Here is a 25,935-nt window from a genome sequence, read left to right on the forward strand (position 1 = left end):
TATCTTGGCTACTGCAAGTAACAATGTAATGAACATGGGGGTACATATTCTTTTCAAGTTAGTGTTTTTGTTTTCTTCAGATAGATACCCAGAAGTTGAATTGATGGATTGTAGGTAGTTCTATTTTTAATTTTTTGAGGAACCTTCATAACTGTTTTCCATAGTGGCTGCACCAGTTTATATTTCCACCAAGAGTGCACAACGATTCCCTTTTCTCAATATCCTTGCCAACATTTATGTCTTGTGTTTTTGATATTCTAACAGGTGTGAAGTGATATCTCACTGTGGTTTGATTTTCATTTCCCTAATTAGTGATTTTGAGCATCTTTCCGGGTACCTGTTGACCACCTGTATATCTTCTTTGGAAAAATGTCTATACAGATCTTCTGCCCATTTTTAATCACTTTTAAATTATTGTTTTGCTGTTGAGTTTTATGAGTTCTTTATGTATTTTGGTTATTAATTCCTTATCAAATGTGTGACTTGAAAATATTTTCTCCCATTCAGTAGGTTGCCTTTTCATTTTGTTGATGATTTCCTTTGCTGTGCAGAAGCTTTTTAGTTTGATGTAGTTCCACTTGTTCGTTTTGCTTTTGGAACCAGATCCAAAAAATCATCACCAAGACTGATGTCAAGGTGTCTTAATCACCACTGTATACTCAGAGCCTAGAACAATCAATACTTGGCACATAGTTGGTGCTCAATAAATTTTTTTTTTTTGGCCATGCTGTGCAGCATGCAGGATCTTAGTTCCCCGACCACACCAGGGATCGAACTCGTGCTCCCTGCAGTGGAAACGCGGCGTCTTAACCACTGGACTGCCAGGGAAGTCCCTCGGTAAATATTTTTTGAATGAATGAATGAATGAGCAGGCAAATAAACGAACTTAAGGTTACTTGCCTTAAAACTCTGTAGAAGTCGGTGTAGCTTATTGGACTGAGTGAGGAAGTAAAACTAAAGGGAAACCCAAATATTTTCTGCTGAGATAGCTCTGGCAGCTGAGACGCTGTGGGGAGGGGCCTCAGCAAACTCAACTACAGAATGGCAGGGACTCAGATAATTCAGGTATAGTGGTCATGGGCCTCAGAGTTGGGGTCTAAGCTTTTCTTCGAGTCATCTGGTCAACTATCCTCCTTAGCCTGAGCTCAACAATCTCTCTCCTGCTGCACTTAGTGTTGTTTTTTTGTTTGTTTTGTTTGCTTATTTGTTTGTTTTTTTGGCTGCATCGGGTCTTAGTTGAGGCACGCAGGATCTTCGTTTGAGGTATGAAGGATCTTTCATTGCAGCACATGGGCTCTTCATTGTGGTGTGTGGGCTTCTCTCTAGTTGTGGCCTGCAGGTTTTCTCTTCTCTAGCTGTGGCGCGCAGGCTGCAGGGCGCATGGACTCTGTAGTTGTGGAGTGCAGGTTCCAGGGCGTGTGGGCTCTGTAGTTGTGGCATGCAAGTGTTAGTTAAGGCACGCAAGCTCAGTAGTTGTGGCTCATGGGCTTAGTTGCCCCGTGGCATGTGGGATCTTAGTTCCCTGAACAGGGGTTGAACCTGTGTCCTCTGCATTGGAAGGCGGATTCTTTACCACTGGACCACCAGGGAAGTCCCTGCATTTAGTTTTATCACGAGGGATTCCATACTGCTTGGTCATTCATTCATTCAGAAGCATGAGTGAATAAAGTGCTGGGCTGGGTGTTGTGAGAACTAAAGATAAGATAGCTATAGTGAGATAGATTTTTATCTTCCAAGAGGTAATATGTAAATAAGTGTCTACTACAAGTAGAAAAATAATAAGAACTGTAAGAGATAAAATCGAGTGCAATGGGGATTCAAGCAAAGTGGGAATTTTCTGAAGTTGAGGAGCTCCCAAAAAGCTTTATGGAGGAGGTCGTGTTCCATTTGGACCTTGAACAATTCATATATAAAAAGTATTTAGTTAGTTTCACTCGGGATGAAGGAGTTCAAGTTCCTGTGTGCCTCCTACTTCTGGGGCTGGAGATCAGCAATCACCTCTTTGAAGGAATTTCCTTCAGTGTGGTATGTAAAAAACATTTTTGACACACATTTCTATTAAAAAATGTCAAGGTAGGGCTTCCCTGGTGGCGCAGTGGTTGAGAATCCGCCTGCCGATGCAGGGGACACGGGTTTGTGCCCCGGTCCGGGAGGATCCCACATGCCGCGGAGCGGCTGGGCCCGTGAGCCATGGCCCCTGAGCCTGTGCGTCCGGAGCCTGTGCTCCGCAACGGGAAAAGCCACAGCAGTGAGAGGCCCGCGTACCGCAAAAAAAAAAAAAAAAAAAAAATGTCAAGGTAGCTGCTGAGTTTGAAAAATATACTGTATAATAATGCACTTGAGGGACTTCCCTGGGGGGGTCCAGTGGGTAAGACTCCGCGCTCCCAATGCAGGGGGCCCAGGTTCGATCCCTGGTCGGGGAACTAGATCCTGCATGCATGCAGCAACTAAGAGGCTGCGTGCTGCAACTAAGAAGTCTGCATGCTGCAACTAAGAGCCTGCATGCCGCAGCTAAAGCTCCCACACGCCGCAACGAAAATCCCACATGCCGAAACTAAGACCCAGAGCAGCCAAAATAAAAACTATATAAATAAATAAATATTTTTTTAAAATAGTGCACTTGAAACAAAATAGGTGTTCATCTCAAGCAACAGGAAAGCTTTGGTCACCTGTTAGGTGTCAGTGGCAGCTGAAACATGTACCAGGTTATAAGCCAGGTGCAGATGTAGCATCTTACATTGCAATCAGGATTCTGCCACATTTTAGGATTCATGTTTTGGAAGTGAGAGTTACTGTTTATCAGAAATGACCTTCAAAGCCCAAATGAAGAAGCTCTGCCTGCCCAGCAGTCAGTGAGAAAGAATTGAGAGGCATGTCACCTGCCAGGGAGAGCCCTCCTCATGTGGCCAGGACTATGGAGCTCCCAAAGCCAAGGATTCTGGGAGTTGGGCAAGGAAGCCTGCTTTAGGGTGTCTCCTGGCTGGCTTCTTTGTGCCAGTGGAGCCATCTGTCTTTAGAGCTCCCTGCTGCACTCTCTCTGCTCAGCTTATATTTATGCTAAACCAAAATTTTCAACTGATTTTTACTTTGTGAAACAAATTCTGCAACAGAAAACGTGTGGTTCTGGAAGGTGTGAGAAACAGGGACAGCTGTATGTGTTGCTTCACTGGGCGCTCGTTTAGAGAAGGAAGACACCGTCCTCTGGTTGTTCACCCAGCCCAATATGGTTTCTGGTCTTTATGCTGCATTCTGGTAAGGATTAACTTCTACCTGCTACCTCCAAGCAACAGTTCAAGTGCTGCTTATGTTGTATTTTAACTAAAGATCTCAAGAAAAAAATGGAGGGAATTCCCTGGCTGTCCAGTGGTTAGGACTCCGCACTTTCACTGCTGAGGGCCGCGGTTCAATCCCTGGGTGGGGAAACTAAGATCCCTCAAGCTGTGCAGCGTGGCCAAAGACAAACAAACAAACAAACAAACAACAACAACAAAAAAAGGAAAATCTAGATTCGATACTCTAAGCAAACCTAGGCCTGGGGGAATTGACAGATAAGCATTTCGGTGAGCAGACAGTCCATTGTCATCTCACCTCACCTTAGGTCAGTTCACGTGTGTAGGGGTGCGTGGTGGGGTGGTATCCGTTTCTTTCCTCTTTGTGTGATATTTAAAAGGTGCTTACATTAAGCGGGCACCCAATCTGCATGTATCTTTACCCACTCATCGATATGAGTTCCTAAATTCCCCGCTAGCAAGTTGGATTCCCATTCATCTTGTCAGTAGGATGGCTCTATTAGGATGCCTCTTCTCAAAAAATAGAAACAACAAAAAAGCAACAGATCCTCCTGAGAAGGGGGTATGGGGTTATAGCAGACAAGGGTAAAATGCCTGTCACAAAAGATAACCTGTTTTGCTCATCAATAAGTCATCTGTCCTTTGACTTCTCAAGGTCCTGAGGAAACAGGAGCTCAGTTGGCTGTGAGCTAGTTGGGACCCCTACATGTGCTTCAAGCAGTGGGTAGTTTGGGATGGAGGGCAAGGTAGCGGTCCCTTCTTGGTTAAGAAATAACTCCTGAGCCCTTGTAGAGGGCAGTACAGCATAGGAAATTCTGGAGTGCAAGAGGAGAATGTCTGTGCACCAGCAGGCTTCTGCCTTCAGGGTCCAGTCTGAGACCCTGGGGATGGAGGGATCCTCAAAGCGCTTTGACCACTTGCCAGGACAGAAACAGAAAAGTGGCTAGAAGTGTCAGGAATTGGTAGGTCTCGTTTTCCTCCCCCACTTCCTGCCTCCCACATAAAGCCCCAGAAGGAAAGAGCAGCTTAGCCCCGCTACCAGCAATACTGAACAGTCACCCCCACCCACCTCCAGATCACCCACCTCTAGCCTGTATGGGAACCCTGACCCTTGGGGGAAAAATGCTGACCTACGAACTCCCCCCATTCTCCTTGAATGCACCCAGAGCAGAGTTTTGACTGAACTCATCAATCCTTTCTTTGGAACCTGTTCTTCCAGCTTCATCTTCCGTCCCTTGTTTCCTTTATTTCTAGAATTCTGAGAGCTGTACTGTTCATTGTTTCTACCCATCATTGTTAAGGGAGAGATATGGAAACATTCCCATGGTAACAGTTTCATCTCAAAATATCTGAATGCTATTAGCTGCTTTCCCACTCCAGGGAAAAGACAAGATTCTTTTTTTTCCTTCTTCATCTTCAGAGAACAGTTGACAGTTCCTCTCTACACTGCAGGGAGGCCTGCCCAGGTCAGGGGTAGAGACCGGAAAGCCCAGAAAGTCAGACTTGTTTCTTAGCTAACTTCACTTTCTGAACAAAGTAGAACCATTTAAAAACGTCAAATTATATGGCTCTCACACTGACCCAGAGAATTGCTGGTGGAAGCACTGATGAAAATACCGACTTCCCTGGGGAAAATCATCACCTGAGAACACATGAGAGGGGCCAGCACGGACATGGTTCAAAGCCCCACACGCCGCACTGTTTTACCGCAGAGCAGTGTGGTTTGAGCAAATTCAGATGTATGTGCTGATTGTCGTTGGAGACGCAGCGAGATGCAGTGAGACGAGAGAGGGTTATGCTTTATATTCACGGCAGGCTTTATGGTTGACAAGGGATTCTCAGATTGAAATAGGATGATGCAAGAGACAGGACACATTTGTTTTAAACATGTATATTTGTTATCTCACTGTTTTGATGGGTCAGAAACTTAGGAGCAGTTTAGTTGGGTGGTTCTGGTTCAGAGTCTGTAATTAGGTCGCTGTCGTCTGAAGGCTTGACTAGGGCTTGAGGATCCCTTTCCAAGATGGCTCGCTCATACGGCTGTTGGCAGGAGGCCTCAGTTCCTCACCACATGGGCCTTTTCCCGTAAGGCTACTTGAGTGACATGGCAGCTCGCTTCACCACAGTGCAAGTGAGTGAAGAGCTAGAGAACAAGGAGAAGCTGCATTTTCTTTCATGACCTAGTCTCAGAGGACACACATTGCTTCTGCCATATTCTATCTATCAGAAGTGAGTCACTAAGTTCAGCCCACACTTAAGGGGAAGGGAATCAAGCTCTACTTCTTGAAGGTAGGACTATCAAAGACTTGTGAACATAATTTAAAACCATCACATCATAGTAGTTATGCAAAAGAAGGAGGCAGTGCTATATGTACTGATATGAGGCAATCTCCAAGATATATTCAGTGAAAACAGCAAGATGCAGAACAGTAAGTTTGGATACCATTTGTAGTTTAAAAAAGCAATGAGGGATACATATGCAAATATACACACATATGGTCTCATATACATAGATTATCTCTTAGAGGATATGCAATAAACTAGCCTTGAGGTAGGAGAGAGATTTGCTTCTGTACCTTTTGAATTTTATTTGTGCAGCTGTTACTCTTCAATAATAAAATAAAATTTAAAAATAGATTAAAATAACCGAAATAAATAACATCATTGCAAGAATTCAGAGTAAAAGAATGACCAGTTTGGGTGGAATGAATTTTAAACAGCTACTGGGGTAGATGATTTCTGGGGATTGGTTTGCTTGCTTGCTTGCTAATTTTCTTGAAGCTGGTTTGCTTTCTTTTTTTTTTTTTTTTTTTTGCGGTATGCGGGCCTCTCACTGTTGTGGCCTCTCCCTTTGCGGAGCACAGGCTCCGGACACGCCGGCCGGCTCAGCGGCCATGGCTCACGGGCCCAGCTGCTCCGTGGCATGTGGGATCCTCCCAGACCAGGGCACAAACCCGTGTCCCCTGCATCGGCAGGCGAGCTCTCAACCGCTGTGCCACCAGGGAAGCCCTAGTTTGCTTTCTTTGAAGGCATGTGTTGAGACAGGAGGCTGTAAGCAAGAAGTTCAAGGAAAATAGACTGAGCTCTCTGAAGGAAGGCACTTGGAAGAGAACTTCCTCAAGCTCCCACACGATATATACCTGCATTTGTATGTATCTGTTGTCCTTTCTCTTGTTACTACAGATAAACTGTCCACAAGGCAGCCCCATTACTTCAGTGTTAGATTCCATCCCGTCTCATCTACATCTTCCAGCAATTCTCTCTCTCTCCATGCCCTGCATCATCAACGTTTTTTTTCCTTTCTGCTGCATGTTTTTTTTTTGTTTTTTTTGTTTTTGGCCATACTCCGCGGCTCTCGGGATCTTAGTTTCCTGACCAGGGACTGAACCTGGGTCCTTGGCAGTAAGAGCGTGGAGTCCTAACCACTGGACTGCCAGGGAATTCCCTCTCCTAGATGTTCTTATACAAACATATTGTTATTTCTGCCTTCTGAAAAAATTATCTTGTCCCCATTCTTCTGTTCCCCTTTACAGTAGCATTGCTTGAAAGCTTCTCCAATGTCTTCTCCTATTCTGTCACTTAAAAACTTGAGATATAATTCACCCACCATAATATTCACCTGTTTAAAGTGTAGGATTCAGTGGTGTTTAATATATTCACAAAGTTGCATAACTATCACCACTATCTAATTCAAGAACATTTCATCACCGCCCCCCAAAAGAAACTCCATATACATTAGCAGTCACTTCCCCTCCAGGCCCTGGCAAACATTAATCTACTTTCTGTCTATGAATCTGCCATTCTGGATCTTTCACATAGATGGAATCATGCAGCATGTGGCCCTTTGTGTCTGGCTTCTTTCACTTAGCATGTTTTCAAGATTCATCCATGTTACTGCATGTATATCACTTCTTTTTATGGCCAAAAAATATTCCATTGCGTGGATATACTACATTTCATTTATCCGTTCATTAATTGATGGATTTTGGAGTTGTTTCCACATTTTGGTTATTATGAATAATGTTGCTATGAACATTTGTATGCAAGTTTTTGGATGGACATATGTTTTCAGTTTTCTTGAGTATATACCTAAGCGTGGAATTGCTGGGTCATATGGTAACTTTTTTTTTTTTTTTTTTGTGGTGTTCTGAATTCACAGAACAATTTTTTAAAATTTATTTTTAATTCTATTTATTTTTGGCTGCGTGGGGTCTTCTTTGCTGTGCGCGGGCTTTGTCTAGTTGCAGCGAGCAGTGGCTACTCTTCGTTGCAGCACACAGGCTTCTCATCGCGGTGGCTTCTCTTGTTGCGGAGCACAGGCGCTAGGCACGTGGGCTTCAGTAGTTGTGGCACGCAGGCTCAGTAGTTGTGGCACAAGGGCTTAGTTGCTCCGCGGCATGTGGGATCTTCCCGGACCAGGGATCGAACCCCTGTCCACTGCACTGGCAGGCGGACTTTTGACCACCGCACCACGAGGGAAGTCCATGGTAACTCATTTTTAACATGTGGAGTAACTGCCAGACCGTTTTCCAAAGTGGCTGCGACATTTTTACATTCCCATCATCCTTTCCTGATGTTACACTTGTTATTGTCCATCTTTTTATTATCGCCATCCTAGTAAGTGTGAAGTGATATGTCATTGTGGTTTTGATTTGCATTCTCTAACAACTAGTGATATTGAGCATCTTTTCATGTGCTTCTTGGTCATTAGTATGTCCTCTTTAGAGAAATGTCCCTGAGTCCTTTGCCTATTTAAAAATAAAAATTATCTTTTTATTGTCAGGTTGTAAAAGTTTGTTATTTTCTCTCATTCTGTGAGTTGTCTTTTCATTTTCTTGATAGTGACCTTTGAGACACATAAGTTTTCATTTTAAAGAAGTCCAATTTATTTATTTATTGTGTTGTATGTGCTTTTGGTAACATATAGAAGAAACTGTTGCCTAACCCAAGGTGACTGAAATTTATACCCATGTTTTCTTCTAAGAGTTTTAGCTGTTACATTTAGACCTTTGGTCCATTTTGAGTTAGTTTTGTATATTATGTGAGCTAGTAAGCCAACTACTGTCTCTTGCATGTGGATATTCAGTTGTCCCAGCACCATTTGTTGAAAAAACTATTCCTATTGAATAGTCTTCTCTAGGTCCATCCATATTGCTGCAAATGGCAATATGTCATTCTTTTTTATGGATGAGTAATATTCCATTGTATGTGTGTGTGTGTATGTATATACATATACATATATATATATGTATACACACACACACACACACACACACACACACACACACACACACACACACACACACACACACACACACACACCCCGCATCTTCTTAAGCCAGTCATCTGTTGATGGGCACTTAGGTTACTTCCGTGTCTTTGTTCTTGTAAATAGTGCTGCTGTGAACATTGAGGTGCATGTATCTTTTTGAATTAGAGTTTTCATCTTTTCTGGATATGTGCCCAGGGGTGGGATTGCTAGATCATATAGTAACTCTCCTAGCCTGAATTCTTGCCTTGTTTTTCTTTACAGCTCTTACCACCATTTTATATACTATACTTTTCATATAATTAATTTTATTAGTTGTTAGTCTCCCCAACACTGTAAGCTCTGTGAGGGCAGAATTTTTGTCTGTTTTATTCACTGCTTTACTCTCAGCTCCAGCACAGGGCCTGGCACATAGCAAACACTCAGATACATGTTTAGTGAATGCATAAAGAGAGCCTCCCGTGGGTGGATGGGAGAGTGTAATAAAAAGGAGGAAAAATTAGCACATTTTATAGAGCTGTTTCCAAAGTCCTTTTCACATATCATTTGATTCTCAAAACCAAGAGGTATGGTATCATCATCCCCATTAAAAATATAGCAGAACTGTGGCTAAAGGAATTTGGGTAACGAGTCACAGACCCAGTTAAGTAGCAGGACTGGGACTTGAACAAACGCCCTCTGTCAGAAGCCTGGATTGAGGTTAGTACCCAGTTAGCAAAGGCCTTATGGGACAGACCTTAAGCTCCTTTCAGCTTTGATTTTGAGCATGACCATTTCCCAAAAGAAGGAGCAGAGCTTCTGACATGCACTTCGTACAAGCAACACATTTCTGAGTTACAGCATCCTAAGAAGACTCCAGCATGACAGAGTGAGCACACCACCTGCAGATGCCCAGGAGAGCCTGGGACTTATTTTTAGCCAGAATAGGAAAAAAACCGAATATCTTCTAGGAGAGCTGGCAACTGGCGGGCTGCTGATACAGCTGTGTTTATGGAAGCCAGCGGTAGAGGAGAGTATGAGGGTTAGAAAGGAGGCAGAAGGTGCTGAATCCACCTCTACACTTGCTGATGCTCTGATGCCCAGTTCCTTTTTGGGGGGAAGTTAGGGGTCAAGAGTTATCACTGAGGAGAGAGGGTTGTGCAGATAATTTGGAGATTGTAGAGAGCATGGGAGCAACGGTCCCACCGGCCCACATGTCAGAGCATTGTCGAAGCGGTCCCTTAGAAGATATGTCCACTGGTTCTTGGCCTCTTCCCACCCTATTATCCAGGAGTAAGTAAAAGAACAGAAGCTCATTCAAATGGTACAGCTGTAAAGCACGGCAGCTCATCTGATTCTGAGTGTGTTTCTGATGTTCCAGGTGAAAGCAATCCCTAACACCCCATCCTACAGAAGTTGTCGAACAGTGGGCTCCTGTTTCCTCGTGGACGGAGAGAATAAAGCTTTAAAGGAGTCTTCTGTGGGCTCTCCTGAGGGTAATCACGGTGGAAACTTTTTCTAGTAGGGATTTTTTTTACATTTAATTATGAAAATGTTCAAATAAAAACAGAAATAAAGCAAACAGCGTCATGAACCCTCACGTACCCATCAGCCACCTTCAACAATTATCAGCGTGGCCAGTCTCATTTCATCTGTTCCCCCACCCACTCTGAGATGATCTTGAACAAATCCCCGACAGCACATCATTTCATCAGAAAATATTTCAGTGTGTACCTCTCAAATATGGGGAATCTTTAAACAAAATAACCACAACACCATGTTCACACTTAAAAGAAATAAACAATTTCTTAAGATCAAAATACAGAGTTCAGATTTCCCCAATTGTCTAAAGTTTTTGAGGGTTTTTTCCCCATTTTGTTTAAATCAGGATCCAAAAAAAGATTCATCTCTTACCCTCTTTCTTTGCAATTTATTGCTGAAGAAAGGAGGTTATTTGTCCTGTAGAGTTTTCCACAGTCTGAATTTTTCTGACCGCATCCCCGTGGTGGTTTTCAACATATTCCTCTGTAAATTTATTTGTTAACTACCAATTTGTTTCCTGTAAATTGGCAGTTAAATCTAGAGACTGGATCAGACTCAGGTTCAGTTCTATGGCAAGAATATTTCACAGGTGGTGCTGTGTACTTCCCTCAGAGGCAGCGAATGACTGGTTTCTTTTTGTGATGTTGGCAGTCTAGAATAATTGCCTAGACCCCACTCACTGACTAATGCCTAGTCATTTTAAGGAACAAGTGTGGCTGCAATGTCTGTCTCTGAGGAATACAATCAGAAAGGCATTTCCTGGAAAATGTGTTGTCTGTTTCTTTGGTATTTCCCAGTCATGAAGACAGCCCTGGAAGTCCTGGAGGCTGCACCCTGGGGCTGATCTGGAGCCCTTTAGGGAACCACCCGCCCTGGGCTTTGTATGCCTCGGTTGGGTCTCGGGGTGCTCTGGCTATTTTTCCCCGCTAGAGGACACTCTGGCTCCAGGACTTCATGTGGTTCCCCACCAGTCTTGCAACTCCCATGACTCTCAGAAGGCCAAGGCTTTGGTGTGCATTTATTAGGCACCAACTGTGTGCCTCCTGTGTCAAGGTGAGAAGAGGTCAAACAGTCTTGTGGCATTGTTTCCTGAGCTAGTTTCTTTGTATTCTCTTTTAAAAATAAACGCAGGCTTCCCTGGTGGCGCAGTGGTTGAGAGTCCGCCTGCCGATGCAGGGTACACGGGTTCGTGCCCCGGTCCGGGAAGATCCCACATGCCGCGGAGCGGCTGGGCCCGTGAGCCATGGCCGCTGAGCCTGCGCGTCCGGGGACTGTGCTCTCCTGCTGTAAACTGCAAATTTGGTGCCTTGGTGTTGGTTTGGGGAAAAAAACAAAAACAAAAACTGCAATATATGGGCTTTTTGGAATGTGAATGTATCCAAGAAAGATGCCAAAGTATATTCATCTCTGAAATAATGTATTCATTTATTCAGCACCATGTATTGAGTATCCAGGGGGAAAAGGGAGGGGCACTGGTGCTGACTGAGAGGTACTGTGTGTCAGCACTGTCTCATCCTTTTTACCCACACTATGGCAAGCTGTGTCTTATTAGCCTCGTTCATATCCACGGAAACTGCGGCTCATTGAGCCTAAGTGAACTAACCTGCTGGAGGCAAACAGAGATCTGTATGAATAAAGATATGTGGTTTCCACTAAGCCCCCTAGATACCATACCGACAGGCATTGTTCTAAGAGGTAGAGAAAGGGAGGTGATTCCAAAGGCATCCTGTCATTGTGGAGGTCATGATCTAGCACGGAAGTTACAGCGAATGGACAGTTACAGGTTCCCCGATAAGTGGTCATCCTCACGACATACAGACTCCGCTGCTCTGCTGCTGTCCTTATGCAGGGGGAGGCCACTGAACACAAGTAAAAGGGCAACACCGGGCTCTGCAGTAGGCATACCTTTGTGTTGACTGCCCACTCGCCCTCCCCCCATCTGCCCTGCAACCAAGGCTTTCAGGAGCATCTGTGGGATTCAGGCTATGACCAATCCACCTGGAATATGTAGCAAAGCCAAGACAGACATAGCACATACCGTTCACAATCTAGTTTCACGGAGGAAGACAAAGGCAGACACGTGTGATGGCAGGGGAGGACAATGAGCTTCTGAAGATTCTGTGCTAATGTAGCAAATAATTTCAAACCCACTCCCAGCCTAGTCCCCATTACCTCACAGTTCAGCCCTGGCAGCACAACCAAACTCACATCATAGGTGCCCAAGCTGTATGATTGACTAAATGCCGACAGTTACGTTAAGGAGAGAGAATGACAGCTGGCAGTTAGGAGAATGGACTGAGTGGCTTAAGCTGGGAAAGAAGATACAGGTGGCAGGTGTCTGAAGAAACAGAGCTAGGAGTACTTGGAGAGGAGGCCCAATCCCCATCACCACCTCAACCTCAGGCAATCAGAGCTCCTCCAGACAAGCCCTAGGATAATGAATGAGCCATCAGCCAGTGCCTTTGCTCTCCAATGGAAGGACCCCACCCCCTGCAGACCATCCCTCTGCAGATACAATTGTGCTCCAGGAACCATCTGGCAAATGTGCCCGTTCCTTCAGCGGTTCTGGTATTTCCCTGTCTTGCAGCCCTTTTCTCTTGGATATAAATTGTTGCAGCAAGCCAAGCCAGCAGAATGCTTACTGGTGCTTCACAGGCTTTCCCCGAGCCTGGTTAACCCCATGGCTCACAGCCTATGAGGCTGTTCACAGATAATGGATGTCTTGGATGCGTGCGTTTCTCCTCTCTGCTGTTCTTGTGTATATGGGAGTATGCAGAGCAGGCATACAAGCTGCAGACTGGAGCCGCAGCAGCCAGATTGAGAGGCCAGGGGGGAAAAGCACATTTCTGTTGCAGGACGTCCTTCACGGAGAAGGGACAGGTTAACTCCATCTCTCTGCAGAGGACTTGGACAGCTCCCCGAGGAGCCACAACAGGCCGCCACAGCTGTAGGACAGATCACGTGCTCCGGCCGCACGTGGGAGGCTGCCCAGCAAACCCAGACTGCCCAGGCCAGCCAGCCGCTGGCCCCCATTTTGCACAGAGCCACGTTTCTCCTCTGACCCAGCCTGATGGTGTACAAGGCTGGAGAACTGTGGGTCACCTTGGAGCCCCTGGAGCCAGCCCCCTATTTCCAGCCTGCTTTACTGATTCTAATTCAGAGAACTGATAAAGGCAGGAGATGGAAGCGGAGACTTATTAGTCTCTCATCTCCTTGGTGATATGCTTTATGGACAGGGAGGCCAAGCTGAGCCATCAACCATAAAGCCCCTTCACCCCCATCCAGGGAGTACAGGATTGTTCCAAAGGGGTGGGAGAGGAAGCAGTCAATGCAAAGACTCCCAGAATGTCTCCATCACCCTAACAACAAGCGGGCAGTTTCTATGCAGATTCACACCTTCCTGCCTTAGTACATGCAGTTCCCTCTGTCTTGAACGCATCAAGCCTCATCCACCTGGCCAACTCCTACTTGGTCTTTTAAGATTCAGCTCTGGCATCATTTACTTGGACCCTCATTCTGCCGCCTCATGCTTTGTATATATCTCTACTCGGTACCCATCACATCGTACCTGTAGTTGTTTTTTTTTCTAGCATTTAAGCATGTCTTCTCCGCCTGACTTAGACCTCAGTGAGGGTCTAATTCATCTCTGTGTCTGGAGCCTCAGGCTGTCAAGATGTTTATCAGCAATGTTTTGGGAGGGGAAATCAGAGATCACGGAATTTCAAGGTGGATTCTCCTACTGAAATCTCCTAGTCCCACCCACATGTTTCACAAAAGACAAAACTGAGGTTAGGAAACTGTGCCCTCCGCAGGGTCACATGGCTAAATAGCGGCAGAGCTTGGACAAGAACCCAGGTCTGCTGACTCCTGCGCCTGCTCGCAAGTGCTGAGGAATCACATCCTGATCTGTATTTGCCCTGACCAGCCTGGGTGGAAGGGATGATCGAAAATGAACAGGCTTCTGAGCAAACAGCAGGAGAGCAAAGGATTGGAGTGAGAACAATTGAACTGCGGAGCTGGAAGAGGTGTCCCAAGTCATCTAATCTGACCTCTGCATTTATAGATGAGAAAATGGAGGCCCACGGGGTTGAGCTGCTTTGCCCAAGGTCGCACAGCAAGCTGGTGGCAGAACTAGGACGAGAATGCAGGCTTCCTAATTCCCAGGAGATCTGAGAGCTCACCTCCCACCCCCACCCCAGAAAGAGGATGACCAAGCCCCCATGACCAGCTGCTATCCGAGGGGCGGGTCCCTGGAGCCTTGGACTCTTCTGGGCTTTTCTCTCCCTCTCCTGGTGGCACAGCACTTAAGTAGGGTGCGTTCTGCATAAATAATAAAGAATGCTTCCCTTCCAGGGAGGAAGGCCGCGTCTGGGCAGGCAGTGTGACAGATGGTATTTACAATGTGTACTGAGAAGCTCTCACACAGCCTCACTTGGGCTGAGTGGCTGAGAGATGGAGGAAACAGACCTGAGTGCCCGCTGTCTCACTCGTCTGCCTGGTGTTCCTGCTGTTAATGCTGTTGCCACCACTGCCGCGGTTCTCTTCTGTCTCCCTTGGGCCGGTTGCCCCACATCAGCCTGGATCTGGAGCTCCGGGGTGTTTACTGCTGCTGCTGCTGCGAACTCATCATCAGAAAGCCTGACTGTGGGGCTTCCCCGGTGGCGCGGTGGTTGAGAATCCACCTGCCAGTGCAGGGGACACGGGTTCGAGTCCTGGTCCGGGAAGATCCCACGTGCCGCGGAGCAACTAAGCCTGTGCGCCGCAACTACTGAGCCTGCGCTCTAGAGCCCGTGAGCCACAACTACTGAGCCCACGTGCCGCAACTACTGAGCCTGCGCTCTAGAGCCCGTGTTCCACACCAAGAGAAGCCACCGCAACGAGAAGTCCAAGCACCGCAACGAAGAGTAGCCCCCGCTCACTGCAACTACAGAAAGCCCGCACACAGCAACAAAGACCCAATGCAGCCAAAAATAAATAAATAAAATAAATAAATTTTTTTTAAAAAAGAAAGCAAGCAAGCCCGCCTGGGGACCCCAAGGCCTTCTTCCCCATAGCGCCTCACCAGAGGAGGTGCTGGATTAATGGACACTCTTCCCCGAAGGAGGCCAAGGAAGTCCTCTGAGGCCAAACACTGGGCAGAGTTCCCAGGAATTCTGACATCTGGGAGGCCTTCCCCAGGCCTGGAGAAGTATGAATAGGACAGGTCCGTTTACTGAGCACATACTTGCTGTGAATCTTCTAGGTGCCAGGAGTCGTTCTAGGAGTCAGAGAGTCTGCTGTAAGCAGACAGAACCAAGTCCTCGTCCTCGTGAAGTGGCCCCTCAAGCAGGAGGTTCACCACGGGCTTTGTGACAAATTGCCTCCAGACCCTCTCTGTCCCTTTCACTCTGCACAGACTCATGTCTGGCTCTGTGCAGTGGGGAGTGACAGCAAAGCAGTCCCCCCTCCTGGGGGCACTGCACATGTAGCTTAACAGAAACAAAGCAGAAAAACAATCCAATGGCTTTGCTCCACAGCCAGAGACACCCCCCACTGTTCTGACTCCTACTAGCCTGCAGCTGGACAAGCCCCCCCAGGTGCCCTGACTTAACCCCACCCGCTTGCCTTGGGAGAAGGTCACTGCGGGCAGTGGTCGGGGCTTTGGTCTTTCACCTTAAAATAAGAAATTTGGTGAGAGGAATGGAGAATCGAACCTCCTCTGGGCCTGGGGATCTTACTGTCCCCATTAGTACCTGTTCTGCTACCTCAAAAAGGCCAGCTTTTTGAGGATGGGATGAAATGACATATGTGTAAGTGCTTTGAAATAAAGGCAGCAGGGATACAATTGTATTTGTATTATGCAGAAAAATCTTTTCTCTGTAACATAAAACTTGTTTCTTGTTGAGGGCTGAGAGTAATTAGACTCCGTGTCAGATCAAGAGACATGCTCTGTTTTTCATTAAACAGACATTTGTTCAGCTCCTGCAGTGTGCAATGTTGTGTATTGTGATGGGTGCAAAATTGAATAAGCCATAATCTCTCCTTCAAGGAATATATATTTTCATACAAGGAAGACAAAACTTAGATAATTTAATGCAAGGTCAAAAGAAAAAAGTGATCCAGAGGAAGCAGTGGTCCATTTGGGCTTGGAGGGTTGAGGAAAGGCTTCTGGAGGAGAGAGCATTCATCAGAGAGGCACACGATTGAATATGAACGTGCTGTTTGCTAAGGACACAGCACCTGCCTATGGCATAACCAAAGGTCACACAGACTGTTGGAGGCCCAAAGAGAATCCAGAAATGGGACCCTGGGGACAGCCTAGCCCCAAGGAGATGGCAGAGAAGGAAGAGGAGACCCAGCAAAGCAGCTGAGAGTTTCCCTGAATGTGGGGCTGGCTAAATCTTGGAACCAGGAACGTTTCCTCTGTGCTTTTCTGAGCTTCACTTTTGGGTGCCCACGCCTCTCTCTGAAAGGGCTTGGTGTCTGTGGACCTAGATGTCTTTCAGTAATGATTTAAGTTCCTTGGAAAATTGGCCCTGGCGTGAGAGTGGAAGAGACGAAAGGAGAGGGAAAAAAAAAAAAAAAAAAGTCCGTTTAGCAGTCATGTTCCGTTTGATCTCCTCGACAGCGGGCAATAATGGAAGAATGCTGGAGCTGGGGATGGAGGGTGGTTGGATTCCAAGTGGCGGTCTCCTCCCTGAGCTGCGCCGGCTGTTCGGACTTGCAGACTTCAAACATAACTGGGGGATTCCTGGAAGACAAAAGAATTCAGGGCCGGGGCTTGGATCTCAGTCAAAAATAACTCATGTCTTCATCTCAGGCAGCTCGGGGCTGTTTGCAGGTTTCTCAGAAGATGGAGCTCCACGCGGGCAGGGGGGACTGTGAGGGTCAGTTTAGGTTTGCTTCGGGGAGAGAAAGGACCTTGAAGGGTGTGGGCTGTTGGGTGGGAAACTGTTGTTGAAGCCGAGAGGTTCTGGAGAGAAAGTCACCCCCCTTTACCCCCCTTCTCGGCGCTGCCATTTGCTTTGAGCGGTAATTACAGCCCTTAATGTTTCTTCCCCGGCTTCTCATTAGCTCACGGTGTCCACAAACAAACTTCCGAGTCCCCTCACCACCCGCCTTCCGCAGTGGTTCCTCCTGGCTTTCCTGGTTCCCCATGGCAGCCCCATTGTTCCAGCCCCTCCCCCACCCCAGGTCAGAACATCAGGTCCTTAAAGAAATGCCCCTCCCTGTCTTGGTGGGTGCATCTTAGACACTCAGCCCCCAGACAGCTCTTCCTCATCCCACTGGGCTGTAATTAGAGGATTATCTAATTTTTTTCCCAGGAGGCCAGGGCCTGGGTCTTATTCCCTTTGTATTCTCAGCACCTTGGCCAGGGTCTGGCAAAGAATGGACACTCGCAATGTGTTAGTTGAATTGCTCTCTTGGGCTACTGCCAACTTAATCTTCCTAAAATGCTGCTCCAGTTAGAAGCCACCACTGCTTCTCCATCGCCCATTAAGCAAGGTCCAGCCTCCTCAGACTGGTACTCAGAGACTTTTGTGACAGTTTCTCACCCACCTGGCCATCCCCACTTTGTGCTCACCCACTGAGTTGTTCCCAAGACAGTCACTGGCTTTCCTGTCTCTGTGCCTTTACTGCAGTGGCTCCTTCCACAGAGAAACCCTTCCACACAAAGCTGCCCCCCCTTTCAAGGTTCATCTCAATAGCACGCTCCTGCCCCTCTGAGCTTAGTTTGATCCTTCAGGGTTTGAACTGCTCTCTCCCAAGCTCTTATCCTGTTCTGCATTGACTTAGTGTCTGGATAGGAACTTCAAGAGGGGTCATGAGTGTAGAGCTCTTACAAAATGAAGAGCAGGGTGTAAATGCCAAGCAGCCCTTGCTTGCTGTCGTCTCCAGGTAGACCCGGGGTTCCCTAGGGCAGAGCCCGTGAACATCTCTGAGCGCCTGGCCATGCATCATTCAGTGAAAGTGAGTGGTCACCGTGCCCTTTCTCTCCTCTGTCCCCAGCAGGCCTCAGAATATGCTGGTCCTCAGGTGGTCTCAGAGTGGGACAAAAGCTATCAGAGAGCCTGGCCACTCCCACCCCTCAGAGGTTCCGGGCCTCGGGACCCAGGCTCCATGTCCCACTGCCTGCTGGGGAGTGGGTTATTCCCAGTTGCACATTCCCCTGGGGCTGAGGGGTGCGATGAGCTGGCTGGTGAGGCTGAGGCAACACTGAGGGCAAAAGATGAGTGTGGCCTCAGGTCCACAGGGGATGCTGGATGTCACAGCTCGTCTCCAAGTCCAGATGGCCATGCTCCTTCCAGCAGGGGCCAGGGAGAGGGAAGCCATCTCCCGAAGGGAGGATTCTGCCTAGAGGTCAGGAATTCTTCCCTAGGAGACTTTTGGGAACAGTCTGCCAAGGTGGGGTGAAACGTTCCTAGGACAGAAGGAAGAACAAGATACCCTTCTGGATACTTCCCAGAGCCTCGCTGCTGCCCTCAAGACTCTTGGATGGCACCTCCCATTCTCATCTCCCTGTGCTCAGGCCAGCCTTCTGGAGGGGATCTTTTTTTTTTTTTAGTTCCCTGACCAGGGTTCTAACCCCGTCTCTCGGCAGTGAAAGCTTGGAGTCCTAACCACTGGACCGCCAGGGAAGTCCCTGGAGGGATCTTTTTAAATATTACTTTCCTGCTCACAATCCTTCAATGGATCCCCATTGCCCTCAGGGTAAAGTCCAAGCCCCTTTCTCAGGAAACTCACAGCCCTTCAGACCCTCCACTCCAGGCTGGGTTCTTTACATTGAGTACCTTGCTCTCATTTCTAGCCTTGCCAAATTGTTTGTAGTTCCTCTCCCAAACCATACTGCTTCCCACGCCCAGCCTCGGCCCATGCTGTGCCCTCTGCCTGGAATGTCCCACTTTGCCTGGTTCTGGGGCATATCCTTTGGGAAGCCCTCTTGGACCCACAGGAACCCCCCTCCTTTGGGTTTCTGTACCCCCTGGACTTCCCTGGCTGTCACCCCCAATTAAACAGTTTCTGAAGGTCACTGTCTGGATGCTATCCACCTCTCCCTTCCCAAAGTTCTGTCACTGGCACTTAGTAGGAGCTCAAGAAGTGTTCAGGGAACTGAACTGAGCCTGCTGAGGTCCCTTCCACTGGAGGAGATGAAAGAGTTGGATAGGTTGATAAGAGCTGTTCCTGGGCTGGAGAAAAGGCAGAATCCAAAGGGCAGCTGGGGTCAGAACACTGCCCGGGGCTGCTGGGCATCTCACAGAGACCAAGCCCTCTCTGAGCTCTTCTCCTCCCCCCTCCCCTGGAACCGCCCACTTCCTGGCCCACTTCTCCAGCCGCAAAGATCTAAGTGTAACACATCCAGCACCCCGGTGGTGTCACCCGGCAGTGACACTGACCTCAGGGCCCCCAGCCACCAAGGCCTTGTCCTTCTGGGCTTCTTTGCGCCAAGAAGTGTGTCGGCCTCTCTTCTGTCCCCTGAAGGCTGTTTTCAAAATCACACCCTATGCAGTTTTATTTACAAGGAAATCTTGGCAGGATCTTGACTTAGTAGAGTAGGGTTGAGGGGAGGGCGGTGAGAAACAAAAATAGTTGGAATGATCACACTTTCTGAAACCGAGATGAAAATTGGTGTCTGTAGCAAACTCACCTAATTAGAACGGAGTTAATTTCCTTCTCTGTGTTTAGGGGGAGCAGTCATTGTCAGGTGAGATGGTCACAGGTTGGATCCTGGGGCTGGGGCTATGTGTTTGCTTTCCGAAGTTGAGAGCATTAACTGCAACTTTCACTACTGGAGAAGAGCATCAGTTTCTGAGAGGGAGGGAGAGGAGCAAAGGCCAGTGGGTGAGTGGGTGGAGGTAAGAGGAGTGGAAGGAGGTGTGGGCTGGGGACTGACTGTGGGACATCACCAGAAGTGAATCCCTGAGCCCCCTGGGAGAGCCGGGCACCTGTCCCAGCCGGCCACTGGCACCATTTACAGGCACGGCCTCTGCTTAAGGGAGACAGTCTCTCCTGGGAGGTCTTTCCTGCAAGGAAACGGCACCAATTGTTTTCTTTAGAACCCCTATTCCTCTGCTCTAACTTGATTCCTACTTGCTGTAGTTGCTTTACCTCCCCTCTCCCAGTTGGGGCACTTCCCTGGTCTTACCTTTGTCAACCTGGTCCAATGAAGCCAGGGCACTGTCACATAGCTCTGGGGTGTGGGGAGAGAAAGATTTAGGGTCTGGGGTCTGGGACTCCCCTGACTTCTCCCATCCCTAAACTACTGAGCCTGCCTGGACCTCCCAGGATCTGAGACCGAAGTGAAGAGAGATGGAAGGGTGGTCAGGGCATCCTGTCTTCCCAGCCTCCGGCCCCCAATTCACTCCCAGTTAACTCCGACATTGCCAACTTAGTGAAAACCTCGCCCCTGCCACCGTCACGCGTCTGCTGCCTCCAAGTCATCTTTAACCCGGTGGGTCCCGGCAAGTAGACGCTGCACCCCCACCCCCGACCCAGTCCTGAGAGACAGACCTGAACCCGGGGTGGAGGCAGGTGGGGATGGGGCCATCTCCGCCCGGGACCGTGCAGCCACTTCCCCGCCAAGCCCGCCGCAGCCCTCCTCCTCCCTGGGCCGCGGCGCTCTGACCGATTTGGTCCGGGTGGTGGCGCCCGGGGTGGGGGGGTAGGGGGCGGCGGTCCCGGGAGCAGCCCCGCCCCCGCCTGCGCACCGCCCCCGAAGAGTCCGCGGGGAGGAGGAGACTCGGGTGCGGAGCGGGGAGCGGGAAGGTAGTGCGGGGAGCTGGGAGGCCGGGGCCGGCCCAAGGGCGCCCTCGCCTCGGAGCCGGGGGTAGGGGCCGGGGCGGAGGCGGAGGCCGGCAGGGCCGCGGGAGCCGAGAAGTTTGCGGCGGAGGGCCGGGCGTCCCGGGGTCGCAAGACGGAGGCGCGGGGGCTGGGACCATGGGGGCGGGCGCGGAGGCGGCGCGGCGCGCACTGAGAGCTCCGAGCGGCGGGGCCGCCGCGGCGCAAAGTTAGCCTGGCGCCCCGGGACGAGCCCCGCAGCCGCGCCCGGCCCCGGACGCCGCCTCGGCATGGGCGAGCACCCCAGCCCGGGCCCCGCAGTGGCCGCCTGCGCCGAGGCGGAGCGCATCGAGGAGCTGGAACCCGAGGCCGAGGAGCGGCCGCCGGCGGCGCCGGAGGACGTGAGTGCCCTCTCCCCCGCCCGGGCAAACTTTCTGGGGGGCTCCAGGGGGAGAGCTGCCCCCGGCTCGCCCCCCGCGGGGCAACTGGGAGGTTTCCGGGTGACGCGGGAGAGCCCCGGATTGGCCGGGTCCCCACGGGCGAGAGAGGGCGGAGGGACCGGGCTCCCCGAAACGCGCGCGCCACCCCGCGCTTGGGCTCCCGGGGCTTCCCTTCGGAACGCAGCCCCGCCGCCGTGCTGGGGACCCGTCGGCCGCCGGAGCCCCCTCCTCGCGGCTGGTGCAGTGCCTGGGACACGGCGTTTTCCCGCAGAGGCGGCCGCGTCACAGCAGTGGCTCCCCTCCCCTCCCACTCGCGACCTGCGGGCTCTCCGAGTCCGGGGAAGGAGCGGGCGCCGCAGAGTCCCCGGAATCCTGCGGCGCAGACCGGTCTGGCGACCCCCTTCTCCGCTCCCGGATTAGCTCCCCCCCGGCACCTGCCCTGTCGCGACAATGATTGAAATTCAAGCTGGCCCCTGTCCCTGAGCCCGGCCGGAGGAGGGAGAGGAGTGCTGGGAGCGCTTTTGCTCCCAGAGGGGGCTTAGGAGCCCCAGACCGCGTCGGTGCCAGCGACGGTCCCCTGGGCGAGGATAGGGAGGGGCTGCCCTAGAGGGCTTCCCTATCATCTGCTGCCTGTGTCTCCCTCCCTCCGGTCCTGGGAGCCGTGGGCAGAGCCGGCACTGGGGAGTCCTGGGAACTGGAGTTTCTTAAGCTTCTCCCTCCCGAGGTTAACCTACTAACAGAGGTGAAAAATTGGGCAGACGTCCTGCCCGTTCCCTCTCAGGGTGGGGACAGGGAAGTGAAGCCAGGCCCTCAACCTACCGGACCTCAGCCGGAAAGTCTGAATTGGGGTGTATCCCCTGTGCTTAAACCCCTCACTTGCTTCTGGCCCCAACACTCTGGCCGACTCTCATGTGCTCATCACTTAGACTCAGTCTGGAAAGAGGCCGGGGGTGGGTTTCAGTGCAGGCGGAAACCCCCTCCGCCCAAACTACAGGCAAAATGTTAATGCTTATGCAGGGGTGGATTTTCCTGACAGGGGTCATTGGCCCCCAGCAGGTGGAGACCGTTGCAGCAGGTCTGATGGAATTGCAGGAATTGCACCTGGGCGTGCATTCCCACGGAGATAAGCTTTAGGCAGCAGAAGTTATTAGAGGCCCTCGGACAGAATTGGACGACCTTATTTAGGAATTGTTGAGGATCACCCTTGTTCTGCTGATCTCTCCTCCTGCCTGTCCCAGAATGAGGGACGCTGTCTCTCCCCAACCTGATTTCTCCCACCTTTGCTATGTGTAGACTCGTTTGGGAAGCTTCTCCCAGGTTTTCCTGGTCTCTTGTCCGCGCGGGTCCCTGAGCTTGAGCAGCAGCTGGGAGGCTACAGAGGCCTTGGTGATAAGTGTGTTTCTTTCTTTCTCTCTTCTTCCTCCTCTCCTGCATGGCCTCCCTCTCTACCAGCACTGGAAAGTCCTGTTTGATCAGGTATGTGAGCAGTTAAATCCCACCCCCCCTTCCTTCCAGCCCTCCCCGCAGTCTCCCTGCTTGCGTGGGCTTCCCCAGCTCTGCACTCCTGAGACGGTGACGTGGGGGCGTGGCTTAACACAGCTCTGGAAATGAACGGTCCTGCTCTCCAGGTTTGGGGGGGCGGGGGGGGCCCCCCTAAGAGATCCCTCCCTCCCTCCCTCCCTCCTCCTCCCAACGCCACTTCACCAGGACCGGCTTTATACCAGGGAGACACCGGACAATATGTATTGAAAGCCTGGGACGTTCTCTGTATGCCAGGGGATCACCTTTGGGGCTGGGGAGGAGGGGAAAGGGCTTAGGTTAACGTCCCCTTTCCTCTTCCCCCTCCACCATCAGAGAGCCACTGAAGTCAAATCTCTGCCATCCTTGAAGGGCGACTCGATATGAGCACTTCTGAAAGCTGACTCTACTCTAATTTTGCTGCAGGGATGGGGGAGTCATAGCCGGAAACTTGTATGTGATTGTTCGCAATGCTTAGAGCCTAGGAGTGGTGGATGGAGTTGGAAGTGCCACGCGTTGGCTTTGGAACCGGGAGACGGACATTTGACCTTCAGCAGGGAAATGGTTCTCTTCTTTGCTTGGTACTCCTGTTGCGTGCTGTTGTTATGTGTTTCCTTCTCCCTCCCCGTTCCACGATGCAGAAGGAGAGGTGGTCCCAGTGTGGGGGAACAGTGAGCATTGTGGTCCTGGGGTGAAAGTGACTATACCATGAAGTGTGTGTGACTTTAAGAGACCAGTCTGGTTGGGCCAGAGGGAGCATGTTGGTGTTGGGTTGGAGAAGTAGATAAAGCTGAAAAAGTAACAGGGACCAGACCTCGTCCTGTTGGAGGCAGGGGAAGCCTTTGAAAGCTTTTTTGACAAGTTTGTTACCAGATCCAGGCAGTGCTTTGGGAAGATCCTGTGTGAGAGTGGGATAGAGGTGAGATGGGTTGCAGGGATGAGAGGAACTGGCCAGGAGCCTGCTGCCATGAATGGAGACAAGCACCTTGACTCGGAAGATGACAGTGGGAGTGGAAAAGAAGAGGCACACGGTGATGGGAGAATTGGAAGATCTTATTAGACCCAAATAGATGAGGTGAACCACATGTATAACTTTGAGGTTCTGCACCTAGGAGGAGAAGGAAAAGTCAGGCTGGGGGCAGGGGGGTTTGTAAAATTGACAACTTTGGTTTCAGACCAGTTCAGTTTGAGGAGTCAGCTGAATGCAGATAGCCAAGTGGGACTGACAACACGGAATTCAGCTTGAAAGGCATGGTGGGCCTGGGGTGGGGGCGGGTATTGGGGGCTGTCATCCACCTCAACACAAGGCCTGGCTGTGGCCTGGGGAGCATCGTGCTGCTTCTGTCCCTCTGGGGTACACCATCTCTCCCTCGGGCTCTTAAGAGTACAGCAGCTTCTGGCCTGATGCCCTGAGGCAGGAGGGAGCTGCCTGCTGCCACGGATGCCACGACCAGCAAGCTGCCAGCCCTTCACACCTCCTGCCAGATTTAGAATCGAAACCCAGAACAAAGTGTATCATTCTTTTTTCCCCTCTGTCTGTGTCCTTCTCATTTGATTAATTTCCTTTGCCAATCCCTGCGTGTGTGTTTACATTGTAAAATGAACTATTTGGGCAAATGGAGGAAAACGTTGAGGAGAAAGAATCTGGAACTTGAGGGAGCAGAGAGAATGCATAGCACCTAATATCAGCGCGTGGTCTATGAAATCCCATTTTTCCCACTGTAGGGAGATCCTGGGTGTCACAAAGAGCAGCCACCTGCTTCTGGGAAGGCCCACTCAGAAACCATTCTGGACAGACAAAATTAACTCTCAGAAAGAAACTCCCAAAACTTACTCTGGACAGTTTTTTGTCTCATGATAAGTTCTGCCTTAGGTCCACTCCCCAGCCCTCACGCGGCTTTAGAAGCCTGTTTCTGCTGTTTTCCTTCCTGTGGGTGCTTTGTGTTTGAGAAGAACTGCTCATGAGCGGGGGCCTGACCGCTGGCAGATACCCAGTCCCTCTGCGTCTGTTCCCCTCCTTTGTGCAGCCCCCCTGGACCAGTCCCCTGACAGGGCTGAATGCAAAGCCGGTGTGAAGCTTCATAAATGGATGTACAACTTCAAAAGGACGCCGGATTATTTGGAAAGCTGAAGGGTCTTATCTTTTCTGACTCTTCCTCTGGGCCTACTTAAAGGAAGGATTTGGTGATGGTGAACTTGGTGCACTCAGGAAAGGATATTTGGCTGGTGGTAGCAGGCAGCCTTCCCACAATTTCTTACAGAAATAGCCCTGATGGGTCAAACTCTGCTGAATGGGGTAGGATTCGCATGACATCCGTCAGAATCCCTGTAAACTAATGTGGCCCTGGAATTCACCTTCCCGAGGTCACTGGATTGGGAGGCTGGCCCCAGTCAGTCCTCCTTCCCTTCCTGGGTCAAGGGGATGCCAGCGGTCACCTGGTTTCAAACCAGGATCAGCTGGGACCTTTTTCCAGGTGTTAGGAATGGAATTAGACCAGTGCCTCTGTGCTGTCTGGTTCTTCAGCATGTAGAGTAGCTTTGACCCAACATGACCCTAACTGGATCCAAGGGCTCGAAGCCATGACCTTGGCCTTTTGGTCCTGTGTGGTCACCCCTCAACTCAATGGCCAGAATGCCTTTTGGGGAGTTGGAGGTGCAGAAAACAGGTGACCCCAGTCCCTTGGAAGTTTACCTGGCTGCCACCCACCCCCGGCATCCTGGACATTTGTCTGGTCTGCTCAAGCAGCGGTGTAACACACCACCCGACCTCACCCCCTCCCCAGTGTTTCCTCACAGGTCCCAGAAATTACAACAGACAGGAAACCTGAAGATCATCACGTTGACCCCCAGATGTTCCAGGTGTTTGTTTCCTGTTTGAACTTCTCCTTAAGGAAATTGTCTTTTCATATCCTTGGGTGGTTTTCCTAAATACTAGATTTTAAAGATACCATAAATATTAACCTGTCATTATAGTGTAATATCATGGTAAAAATGTCTTATTTTTCTACAGTTGAATCTGTTGGGCCTTTCCTTCATGATTCCTTACGTTGCTTTGGAGCTGAGACACTTTTCTTCCCTCTTCAGATTGCATAAATATGTGCTTCTGTTTCCTACTGTTTTTTCTCTGATTTAAAAAAAAAAA

The 25,935-nt window shown here is 49.7% G+C and overlaps 2 protein-coding genes across 3 annotated transcripts in view; both read left to right on the forward strand.

Moving 5' to 3' along the window:
• The window catches only part of RHOT1 (ras homolog family member T1), a 122,580-nt gene extending 112,638 nt beyond the window's left edge, over nt 1-9,942 (forward strand). Inside the window, exon 22 of the mRNA XM_028498055.2 lies at nt 9,920-9,942. Within this exon, the coding sequence (XP_028353856.1) occupies nt 9,920-9,923 (4 nt within the window). The 3' untranslated portion in view covers nt 9,924-9,942. The remainder of the gene's footprint in view (nt 1-9,919) is intronic.
• An 11,183-nt stretch (nt 9,943-21,125) lies between these two features.
• Nucleotides 21,126-25,935, forward strand: part of RHBDL3 (rhomboid like 3) — a 43,705-nt gene continuing 38,895 nt past the window's right edge. Inside the window, exons 1-2 of one of the 2 annotated variants that reach the window (XM_024127962.1) lie at nt 21,126-21,236; nt 22,728-22,751. In XM_024127962.1, the coding sequence (XP_023983730.1) occupies nt 21,126-21,236; nt 22,728-22,751 (135 nt within the window). The remainder of the gene's footprint in view (nt 21,237-22,727; nt 22,752-25,935) is intronic. The other variant, XM_024127963.1, reaches the window with a different exon arrangement.

This window comes from Physeter macrocephalus, chromosome 14, assembly GCF_002837175.3.
Source record: "Physeter macrocephalus isolate SW-GA chromosome 14, ASM283717v5, whole genome shotgun sequence".
NCBI lineage: Eukaryota > Metazoa > Chordata > Mammalia > Artiodactyla > Physeteridae > Physeter > Physeter macrocephalus.